General features: G+C 32.6%; 1 protein-coding gene across 15 annotated transcripts in view; it reads right to left on the bottom strand.

Annotated features, from left to right (window-relative positions):
• LOC130898343 (protein muscleblind) overlaps positions 1-12,922 on the bottom strand; it is a 559,833-nt gene that overhangs the window by 280,568 nt on the left and 266,343 nt on the right. The window contains exon 3 of one of the 15 annotated variants that reach the window (XM_057807601.1): positions 5,590-5,782. The exons of the other annotated variants lie outside the window; for them this stretch is intronic. Within the exon in view, the coding sequence (XP_057663584.1) occupies positions 5,765-5,782 (18 nt within the window). The 3' untranslated portion in view covers positions 5,590-5,764. Of the gene's footprint in view, positions 1-5,589; positions 5,783-12,922 lie in introns of those variants that run through there. 15 annotated transcript variants of the gene reach the window in all.

Genomic DNA, 12,922 nt, shown 5'->3' with positions numbered 1-12,922 from the left:
TATCCAGCGAAATATCTATCTCTAACAAGACAATGCCTAACCGCATCTAAGCCCAAAGAAGTTATTTTAGAATCATAGAATACGTTGGGCTATATTTCAGAGATTTTAAATGAATATTTAATAAACAAATTGAATATTGGAAACCGAGATTATTTATAAGACGCCCTCTATAATATTGTCTAGTAGTTTTCTTGGAAATGTTGTGAATAATGATATTCACCATCGTATCGGTAGAATAAGATATTATAGCATACAAACGATTTTCACAAATTAATGGTTTCATTGTGGTTTCAAGCAAGAAAAGCTCCTTGATGTTCTTTCATCATTTTACTTCAATTCGTCGAGGGAATACGACCTGAAGCCGACTTTTTGTGTTCAACACGACGGGGAAAATACCCTAAAGCCCGGTTTTTCATGCAAACAATTATGTAACAAAAGAAATTGAATAGAACGTTAGAAAATGACACGGATCATGTTTGTTCAAACAATGTATAGAAGAAAAAAATAATCAAATTGTCATTGTTTTTAAATTTTTAGTTATGATAATATAGTTAACAGATATTCTGAAAGGCTGGACTTTCAATATTGAGAAGAAAGTTATAATATTTTCACGAAACTTCTGTGGAAGAAATATTTTCAAAGTTTTGGACGTCATTTTTAAAGAAAAGTCATGTGTTGAACCCGCACATTCATTTGAACATAAGTTTTTATTCATTTAGATCTGAAATCAATATTATTTACGAAAATATAAGAAAAAATTGAAAAATTAAAACATTTTTATGTTTATAGGTATTTCAAACTTCCATAATATAGCGGAAAATAAGAAAAATGGAGATATAATATTTCAAAGTAGACAACAAAAATTTTACGAGCAAAGGATTTCCAAGTAATTTGCACCAGATTTTATTTTCTTCCTGCAAACGAGGTCGTTATACAGCTCGGTTTGTCTCGAACTTACAAGTTGTCCTGTATTCATGGCCTGATTAACATTCATAAACGGTTAAATATGCACGCGTACTAGTCGGTATAACCCCCATAAATATTTCATACAACCCTCGGAAAATTCCATTAAAAAATAAGTGAGATAAAGAGTTAACTAATCAAGTAAGACTTTTAAGAAACGAACAATTTATAATATGTAAGCCCGTTACAGATAAATGAATATTTATTAATTTAATTGCAATGTATTGCGATCTATTATTCTTCTTTCAACAGTAAAGAATTTATCTTAGAATATAATTGAAAGATTAATATTTTCAAAACACTAGTTGAGCGTGAAAACCTAGACATTTCTTTCTATTTGGTTTTCATCAATCAAGCTTCCGCTAAAATAAATTACCTTTTTGGAATCCTGAAATTGACGAAAACGGAGTTAGAAGGTATTCAGAGGTTAACACGAACAATGATGATGAAGAACAACAATCCCCAAGATAAAAAAGTGTGGAAGAGGCTTTATTGACGTGGACAAATTACACAGGTAAAGAAACTACGTGAATTCTTTTACAGGAAATCAGAAACTTCAGTCCTACATCGGATTATATCGAAGGCGAATAAGGATTACTCACTTCTGAACCTCGCCTAGTCAGAAGAATACCATCCAGAAGCTGGAAGAATCGTCATAAAAGACTTTACGCGGTGGCCATCACCACGACCTCAACCAGCTCCTTATTGTAAAAGAATCTCCAATTACTAGCGGAAAATACTTGCCAAAGAACGAAGGCTTTATGAACACACTATTTAAACTACACCAACACCCACAATTACCCTGTATGACGAGCGTTTCGATAGCCAATTTATCATCTTCAGAGACTGATGGTAAAATAAACCCAATTAACTTTACTGTCAATCAAGACAAATCTTCGTATCAAAAGGTATAAATGAAAAAAGTTGAAGAAAATTTAAATTATTTACACTTATTTCATGATTTTAACTGACAACGGATCAAAAACCGAGACAACCGGGCGAATTTGGTAGTTCTGGATTTTGGCGGTGTGGTTCAGAAGATTGTTCTTCAGTACAGAGATTTGCATAGTAGACTATATAGCAGAATTTGCTGTCATCTTACAATAAGGATCAGAATATCGTGTTTGTGATGATTCCTCGTTTACCAAAGATACCAGTAGATTTTCCATTGGATTTTAACAAATTCCCGCACATTTCGTACCACGAATACCGAAATCACAAAGTCAATCGTAGGTAGTTTGCAGAATTCACTTGCAAACATGTTTTGCAAACAAGAATCGATGATGTTCTCGTTTTGTACAATGTCAATTGTACTTAATAATATTTCTAACGTTCTTATAAGGTGAAGAAATCTTTCTGCTAATCATAGTATAAATAAAAAATGGGGAGACATTGTTCGAGAATTAGAAAGAAACTTTTTGTATTCGATATATTACATCTAACCATGACTAGACGTAACATAATAAAGCATTCACGGACTATATAACAATTTATACAGCTGGTTAGATACTAAAAAAAAAACCGAAACACATTCATTTAATAATCAAGATTAGAACTCAGATAATGCAAAATCAAAGTGTTAATTGAGATTGTGTTAGTAGGACAACTTACAATAGAGTTAATTTGTTTTTAATGATAGGTACAGGGTGTTCTCAATTAAGTTTAGATTAATAATTGAGTATGAGAGCGATTTGAAGGGTGACGTTTCATATTTTAGATTGAATAACAGCTTAATATAATTTTTTTTCCATATTTCAGTAAAATATTCTAAGAGATTCACTTATACAATTATCAAGTATTAGCTAAATGTCTAAAATTTAATTGAAAATCCCTCACTACCTACATTTAGTGAGTTAGGCTTTTCATTTTAGCGACAGTGCCAAATTCGGACACGAGCACCTAGCACGAGTACCCGAAGGAACGATTTTCTCTGTTTTGGCTTGTATCCACATTATTTATTCATAAAAAAATTGTTAAAAATATACATTAGGGAAATTACAATGTAGCGTAGGTGGTCGATTGGTACGAATGATTCATGTTTGACAGTTGACGTTGGAAATATTATTTCAAATCAAAAGTTTGCTTGAGTCGGAACAAAATTCATCCTGTAAGCAGAATGACAAGTAAAGAACTTGATACACATAATAATTTCAAAATATTAAACCATCCATTCATTTTACGGTTAGGTCTTTCCAAGAAATTTCCAAGAAATATCATCATACCACCCTCACACATGACCGAATAATGCATCGTTCTGTCAACTGTCAAAATAAAACTGTTATCTAGGGGCACCAACCCACTACAGAGAATTACCAGAAATTGTTTAAGGATGGAGTGCATTCTCACACGAAAATTCGAGCGATAATAATAATAACGAAACAGATAAATATATTTCTCAATTAAAAAGCCATTTTCAGGTGGAAATCGGAAACTTTTTTGCCTATTTATCTATTGTGTACTCCGAACCGTTACCCAATCAGCTATCTGACAGATAGTTTAGTGATAAAACTCTGCCAGATGGTTGTCGTGATTGCTTAATGCTGATCAAAAGCTTTCTCGTATTGAAACTTCATTGAAACGTTCGAACACATTAGATTAAACTTGGGTTAACTATTTTCCCCAAAAACAAAATACTGTCGAAAGAATCGACTTCATCCGAGGAACGCATTGTTTCAGGATTCCAAAGGTGTAGCCGTTGTTTCGCTGACATGTTTTGATGCCCAATTATTGCCGACAAATTTCTGATCCCAAACTCAAAAAAATCATTTGGTAGTTCTCTACTTTAACCTAATTAATTCAGATCTCGAGGAACGTATTTTGGTAATACTAAGAACCCATCGAGGTCCTTAAGAAATAAAAAATGACACTACTATTGATATATTTTTGAATAATAATTTCATTGATTAATTTTTCAATAGAATCATCGACAACTTCTTAGATTCGTTGGAAGAGGGAAATCAAATTATAAACAACTAATTAAATAATTGTGATAAGTTGAATGCAGTTTTTTTTGTTTCCACAAAGGCTTCCGATTAACAGGAAACGTGAATGTCGGTATAAACAGAGAAGTAATTATAAAGGAAGTTTGAAAATGTGCTAGAGAACAAAATGAAGTACGTTTTTGAACGGGGGTGGTAAATCTTGTAGTCGACAGTATAAACTCGCAATTAAAATGACGGGATGCAATAAAGTGAGGCGAAACGTTGTTTCAAGGGGAGAAGAGATTTGTAAGTAGCACATTGTGAAAGGAAAGTATCAAATTAATGAAACGAAATTAACGAGATTGCATCTAGCTGAAAGAAAAATCGTTCTGATAATCGTTTACCCAATTTCGTGAGGGGTTTGATGGCGGAAATCACATTTTCACGGTGAACACTGTTTATAATTCAAATTTTTATAATTACTCGCACGCGGGTGGGTAACCTAAGCTAACCCTAACCTTCAGCTAGTCTGAAATATACCACATTCTCTTGGCTTGTGATCTAACAGGATCTTACATCTAGTTTCCATTACAGACCGGAATTATTCGGAACGACACTGCAGATCACCACGTTAAAGAAGTCTATGATTATACTCCGAACTATTTCAAGCTTCATTCTCATATCTCTTTGAAATTACTCACGGTTACATGATGTCTTCAGAGAGTTTGCTACTATGACCGTCAAATACGTACCGACTACAGTCGATTTTCTACCATTTAACAATTTCATCTGCCCAATTACGAGTTATAATTTTCTATTGTGACAGTTTTGTGATAATTCTTTATATAATTTTCATTCCTGTCATAACTGGTATTTGTTTTTAAGACGATTTTATCAAATTTATTTCCACGTGGCCGTTTTTTAAGGTCTCCAAACAAGAAATAATCACTCGATGCTAAATCCGGAGTATACAGCTGATGGGAAAATAATTCGTAGCCTAATTCTTGACTGTATTTACTGTATATGCTTATAACCTTAAGCTGTCGATTCAATAAACCTTTGGTTTAATTTCGAATCTCTCAATCCTACTTTGACGTCAATTGACAGCAAGAAATCTAGAAATCACTAATCCACGTGAGGTAGTTATGGCTTCCACAATTTTTGATACTTAAAATTTCGTTCGGCAAGTACCAAATCGTTTTTCGATATAAAGACATCGACTGGACATTAAAAACTTTGAGCATCTTCTGTTTTAAGAAGCCGCAACCAATTTCAATACAATTCATGCATACTTTTGACGGAAAAACTAACTTTGATCTTCATGTTAATAGATGAGGAATTTGAATAAACTTTTATCATAATCGTAAAACTATTTACTATAAAGAAATGATTTTATTTGGACAGAAGATCCACTATTTGAATGTATATTTCCATATACATATTCTCAATAAAAAGCATTTATGAACAACTGCTTCATTCAAATTCCATCAATCACGTTTTTCTAAAACTTCGCTTAACAAAAGGTAAACATTGCCATTTCGATTTCCGGTAGTGGTCCTGTAGTCAATATGTCAGTGTCAACGTTCAAGATATTCACGGAACTAGTAGCGACCGACACCAATGAAATGTATAAAGACAGTGGTTGAGGTTATATCAACATAAATCACTGTTATCCAGGGTTTCGGACTTCCCTCGCAATTATTTCGTATTGTTTGCTCTTCCGAGAGATTTATGGATAGTTCTGTAATAAGCAGCATCAGCAACCGAATAGAAATACAATGATTATGGAAGCAAAAAATTTAAATTCATTTATCATGTTTGGAAAGCCGAATTTTGGTTTGAGTTGTCTTTGCGATATAAATACCTTACCTAACAGTCGATCATCGAAAGCAACATACCTGTAACAAAAGAAATAATAAAATTAAATCACTATAAAGAATTAACAAAGAAGAGCAAAAAAGTCATCACCTTATCAGGTGAAAATTAATGGTAGTTCTGCTTAGATTTCTGATTCAACACGAGTTCTCAGGTATGTGTGCCCATTAATTAACGCTCTTCACTAATAATGTTGGTGAAAAACTTAAAGTGTTGACAACTATTAGCCATTGACAACTTTTCATCAGATATAAGCTACGATTCAAGCGTTCCAGATTTCTTTTTGTAGAGTCAGAAGTTTTTGTTATGAAAAAGGGGGTCGTGTGGCATCTTAGTCATATGTTTTTTGAATTTGGTATAATCATAACTGAGAAAATTAAGTTTTAAGATGTAAAAACACACACACAAAATGACCACCATTCACTTCTTAACAATAATAAAGACAATTTTGGAATTCTCTTCATATTGCTGAACAGAGGACTAAAATCCCTTTCCATCAAGGTGTCACACGACCCCCTTTCTTATTTAATATTATCATATTGTAAATTGTCAATTTAATAATAAAACTCGACCTATATAGTATATATTAGCACTTAATTTGAGTTTATTCCATACATTGTATAATTAATTTCCCTGTTTTTTTTTTTGAAAAGTTAATTCCTTTGTTCGGAAAAAATAAAGTTAATTCTACCTGCAATCTACGGATTAACTAAGGCATTTCAAATTTAGTTAGAGAAAAGTTTTTACCGCATTTCGTGTAACGTTAGCGTGCGACGCCATGTGGTCTCCGGATCTGGAAATGCAGGCACCATGCCATTGGATTTTTACGAATTCCAGCTTTCCACTATGTCGGTGAAATACGCCAACGAGGGTTTTCGATAATAAAATAAAGACAAACGCTAAAAATCTACTTACAAAGCGCAATAATTTTCACTAACGAGATGGTTTCAATATAAACTTTATAGAAAAACTCAGTTCAGTTATTTACTAAGGCATGGAAAACAAATTTCAATAGAAATATAACCTGGAAATTGTGACTTTAACCAAAAAAGTATCAAGCCAAAAGTAACGAAGATAATAATGCACGAATAATACAAGAATGAAGCGGATTTGGGCCTGCCATAAAACGAGGAACCTCGCCTTAAAATTCGCGTGAAAGAGTTGCATTGAAAACTAAGAAAATCCTTAGCAGGTATCTTAACGCAGAAAATAGCTGGACCATAACTAGCAGAAGATACAAATATCTCAAAAGGAATAAAGAAAGGAGAATCTCGAGGAGGATCAGCTTTAATAAGTGCATCCAATCTTCAAGAATTTATCCCTTCTAGAAAATACGAAGAAACGACAAAAAACGAAGAAGAAACGATGAGGATAGTCGGACACTTAAGCCCTAGAAAGTAGGAAGAAGAACGAGCAGCAGAGAAGACTGAAGATACCAAAGGACGAGAAGGGGGCGTGGAATGAAGCTTTTACTTGTTTGGACTATGTGTGCAAGACATTCCTGGTTTTAATACACTCAAAAACAGTTCAATTGGCGAAGAAAAATGTACCTGTTCTTTAATAAAATAATAAAAATGATTTGTTTGGTTGAACGCACTCATCTCAAGAAACAATATAAAAAAATTGAAAATCTAAGTATAACATTGAAAGTGTAGTATATAGACGTTAACGTTTAGTGTTTAAGATAACATCTTAAAGTTCCGTTTGACGTTTACGGATATGATCCCAAGTTTAATTAGGTTAATCATTGAGTTTAGTTTGTGATAACTTCCTGATAATACGCACTCGACTACTCAAGTTGAATCCAGCGATAGATTTAGGTGAAACTTTGGTAATTAATAACGAAGAATTTGTAATTCACTTTGCATAACAACAATCTTGCAACCGAAGTCTAACACAAAGCTTTTGTGTTCGATATAGTGAACAATCTATTAAATAAGAGTTTTAGGCAACCATATTCCGTTAAGTGTAACGTAATCAAAATATTAAAACAGTTTTGCAGCTACTTAATCACGCATACATTTACACAGTTGTCATATTTTCGAAATCACAGTGTACAGTTATTAGGACAGTCCAGTTGTAGATTCGCCGAGGTGTTTTTGGTCATGTGTTCGATAATTTGTATGTCTCTGATTCTTTGAAAAGATACAGAGAGTTATCAAGATGTTGAAAAAATTTTTCGAAAACACAACGCTAATATCTTTTAAAAATAAAGAGCTATTAGATATTAACATGAAAATTTAAAACGGATCATCCCTTCTGTTTGTTGGTTACTAAAATAAAACAAGCGTATATTACAAAAGATAATTTTTCGAAGTTAAATCAACAAACCCTCGTTTTATTGTTTGGGTCAAAACAATAAGGCATTTGCCGTACAAAAAGGTTCTAGATTGCAATCATTAAAATGTTTTTGAAGAGGGAATTCCGATATTTCTTTGAGAAAATCAGAAGGGGTGTCATATGTTATTCAAGGGATGAATAAAACAGAAATAAGCTCCAATTTTCAAATTCTTGAGAGGACCCTCAGTGACAATGAGTTAATAAATAAACCTGGCAATATCTACAACATGAACGAGTCTGGGCTGCAATTAACCAGGTCAGGTTCAGGCTGCAAAAGGTTATAAAACTGTAGGTTTGTCCACCTCTACATAATAAGGAGAAACAATTACAGTAATTGGTTGTTGTAATGCTGAAGGTAATTTACTGCCAGTAAAAGAGTTAAGAAATTTTAAGGGGCCTCTCTACCAAACCAATATGGCCATAACTGGGAGATATATCCAATCCCAATTTTTTAAAAGGTGTTTTAATTCATAAACGTGATTTATCGTTGATTTTTGATCAGAGTTTAATTTTCTATCTATATATTGTCATTTTATCCAATAAAATTCCTTTCCAGTAGAGTCTCAAAGTTATTAGGGCACTGGAATTATTTTTTTAATCATATTGATGACCTTTTAATCTATTTTTCAAATACTGAGATGTCTGTCGCACGTAAATAGCGTCAATATCTTTTCAAGCAAAATATTATCAGGTTAATACATAGCTTGTTATTTGACCTTTATCGAAATTGTATCCACTTTATTTCAACACTTATTTCAAAAAGTTAAAATCAGAATTAAGTGAAATCTCTCTAACTGAGCTTGGAAGTGAAAATAAATTATTTTTGAAAAGTTTAAAGAAAGATACTATTACAATAATTATTTTCAAGCAAGGGCTAAATATCCCAGATTATGTACAACCCACTTTACACTGCCGACCAACCTAATACTTAATTTACATGATGATATTACGGATAACAAACATCACATTATAATTTTGTTGTTTAATGATGTCGATAAATAATATCAGCAGCGACCCTGTTTTCGCTGGCACTCGTTCACCACAGTACATTTGACAGGAGAAGCACATAATAATTTGCAGGGTCCTTCGTATCTTGACGACCTTACTTTTCCTACTTCGGGAAATGTTATTGGGGTGAATTACCCAGAAAATAATACTTAGGGCCTTATTATGCTTTATATAATGGGCGGAGACCTCGACGGCTGATAATCCAACCGACAAGATGTTACCAAATGAAGTTACAAAGTGACGGCACGAAATGGTATTATGGAGATGGAAATTCGGTTTTGGAAACGTTTCCTTCAGGGTTAATTATCAGTATTTGTCGCATTAATACTATTTAATAAAAAACTTTAATTTTTTTTTATTATTTAGGTACAAAAATTATTTACAGATTTACTACTTCATCAACTAGCAGCGATAGAACAATATATTTCACAAAATTCACTTACATTTAAAGTATGCCGTTAAAACTCACTTTTATTTGTTTGAATGTTCATTATTCTCAATCCATTTTCTCGTCGGATTCCAAATATGCGCAAAAAAAAGTCAATTATGTTGTCACGGCAAGAATTCCAGGGTCGATTTGGCTTAAGGAAGCGTGTACCTGCTCACCGATTGTCAAAGAAGCTTCAATTAAATTCGTGTCTTACTGCTAAGGAAGGTAAATCAAATTGAATTACATTTCTGTGATACCCTCAAGTAAATATTGGGATTTGTCTTTGAACATTCCAACATTATTTGAATAACAATGTTAGGGAATACCAACATAAATAAAATTAGCTTCCAGTTTTTTTACTGGTTTTGACTTGATACGAGTCCATATTTTAAATCATGTATCAACCGTTTTCTATTGAGCATTTTAAAAACATAGACAAAAAGATAGACAACTATATTAATTTCACTTATAGTACAGTCCAATTAGGTTCTAGTTTTATTTTTATCCAATTTTTTGTAATTAATTATTTGATAAAGTAGTCAGTTGGACTTTATTTTTTGTGGCATAAATAAATGTACAAAATCTATATTTTTACAACAGAAAATAAACTACAAATATAAACTACACCCTGGGATGTTTCATATTAGTTGATTTTCAGCAGCGTAGGTACACTGTAGGTATGGAGCGTACAAGACCATGGACGTTAAGTCAATGAAACACTTCTGGACACTCTGTGTTTGTAACGTCATTTCCATCAATTGTAGTTTCCTAGGCATTTTATGTTTATGATCTCTTCAGAAATATATACGTAACTATTGAATTAATTCACCCGAATTTCGTATTTAATCGCTATAAGCACAGATGGGTCCTTCCAATTAGTAGCTTTGTCTTTGCTAAATGTGATGGTATATTATTGCCCGTCTATTTAACCAAATCCTATGTCAATAACAAAGCTATGAAGTATGATTAATTCAAAGGTAAAATTAAACTACAAAAAGATATTTAAAAATTAATACGAAATTTAAATTTAATGAAGAAAAGTTATATCTACATCTAGAGATTGGATAAAATCTGTCAACTTGTAAACCTGTCACTGACAACCATGAAAGTAAATCATCGATTTTGCATGAAGATCTAAACAATTGGCGCAGAAATTAGACAAATATGGTCCTGATGGATGTCAAGAATTCTTCGGATTCAAGATGGATAGGACAGATGGAGTTCATAAACAAAATTGTATTTTCCGATGCAGCGTTTGATTTAAACTCGAAGGTAAACAGAGTTATAGATATCTAGGTTAATCACAATTTGCAATTTGCATTGGTATTATTCGAGTATCCTAATTTCTTCAAATAATTGAAATAATCGATCAGCCCGATAACGGTAGAATAAATAAGAGAAACACCCAAATGCGATTAGGAACAACAAAAGTGCGTAGAGCCTTTACAGAATGTTTTCATGACTAACTCTAGCTGCCTAATAATGAACACAAACTAAGAAGAGCACGTCCGTTATTGAAAATGGTCAAAATTATTGAATCGAAGTTTAAATTGTCAACTCATGCACGCTATTCGATAGATTTAGCTCCCTCGGATTGTTTTCTATTCCCAGACTTGAAAAAATTATTTGATGGTCAAGGATTTTCCAACAATGAAGAGGTGATGTCTGCAGTTAATGATTATTTCGAGAAACTTGACGATTCTTATTATAAAAAAGTATTGAACTTATTGAAAATCACTGGGAGATTAAGTACGTAGAAAAATAAATATTTTGTTTTCCAAAATATTTGTGTTTTCTTTGTTGCTCTAGGTACTTCTGGAACAAACCTCGAATATATTCTACAATCAAATATACATGCACATAAATTTGTTATAAACTATAAATGTATTTTACATCCGATGAATTAATCATCAGATAGATTCGGCAATGATCTCTGAAAATTATTACCAATTTGACTATCGATTTTAGTTAAAGGACTAACAATAACAGTAGATAGTAGATAGAAGGTGTCGGTAAACAAACATTAAAATATAGAGAGGAGCGTAATCAGGACTCGAAGTAAACATTTAACGTGGTGAATAATACTATGATCCGATATTATCCACCATTACGTAACCATTACCTTGTATTCATCCACGTATTTTGAATTCATGCATACGAATTAGTTTGGAAAATAATTCAAAAGCGTGGTACTGAAGCTAAACATAAATTTGAATGTAATTTCTAATTAATTCGAAAACGTACCACCCTCTATATTTCGGATAATATAGAAAAATCGAAAATATGAAAAATATTCCACAATTATTTTTGAGGGAGACAGTTTTTTTCAACTGAATTAAATTAGCAGCGGGGACAGACACAACCCCTGATGTATCAAACAGATATTGTTTCGTACGACTACCTTAGTATAAAAATATATGAAAAAAATTTACATTTGCAACAATAAATTACAATGAAATTACAACAAATAACAATTATTTTCAGAAAAACTGAAGAAAAAGAACCAGTGGCAGTTATGCGATAAAACATCGATGCTGTACGTACACTGATATTTCAAGATCGTTATTTGACAAACCGTGAGATTGAGGCATACTTGGACATTAATTTACTCGCATAAATTCATTAACGCATGAACATTTGGCTGTCAAAATGACCGCGTTGATTATCGCATAATTTGACAATCGCTCAAGAAAACGCTCGAGTCGATTAGCATAAATAAATACTGAAAAAATTCAATATCGGTGCTTCAAAAGACGAATTATTCTCCAGCAGTTCAGTTTATGAACAGTTAAAACCTAACCTAATCTAACTTAACCAAATTGATGGGTTCTTCTTCCATTAAATTGCGGTTGATTCGCTCAAATCACATGTTTAGCAGATACCTCATTATAAATCATTAAATTGGAGATAATTTAACTTTTCTCTAGAACATTCTCCAAGTTTTGAATTAGGTCCTCTATTACCACACTTGATGTTTTGTTTTGTACCAATTCCTCATCTTTCCCTATATCTTCTGGATCTACCTAGATCTCATCACGTAAGTCTTAGGTAATGTTTTGCAATCCTTATGAAGGATACCTTCAGTTTCATATTTCGGCCTAGCATTTTCATCGGTAATTGTGACTTGTTTCGATTTTTTTGTGTGTTTTACATTAGGGCTCATGTAACGGATGTTGTTGTTTCTATTCGAACAGAAGTTGGTGCTATTTAGACAAAATGATGAGCATGTAAATTTGGATAGATTCGAGACACTCTGTTCTTATCATCAAGATTCATTATCATCCATCTATTTGGTATGAACTCATATCATATCAAATTCTGTGTGTGTGTGATGGATCCTAATAAAAAATTTTCTGCTTGTTGATTTATGCAGTGTTTCATGTAG

This window comes from Diorhabda carinulata, chromosome 9 (genome assembly GCF_026250575.1).
Source record: "Diorhabda carinulata isolate Delta chromosome 9, icDioCari1.1, whole genome shotgun sequence".
Lineage (NCBI taxonomy): Eukaryota > Metazoa > Arthropoda > Insecta > Coleoptera > Chrysomelidae > Diorhabda > Diorhabda carinulata.
Note: the sequence above shows the minus strand (reverse complement) of the source record. Positions and strands in the feature narration are given on the sequence as shown.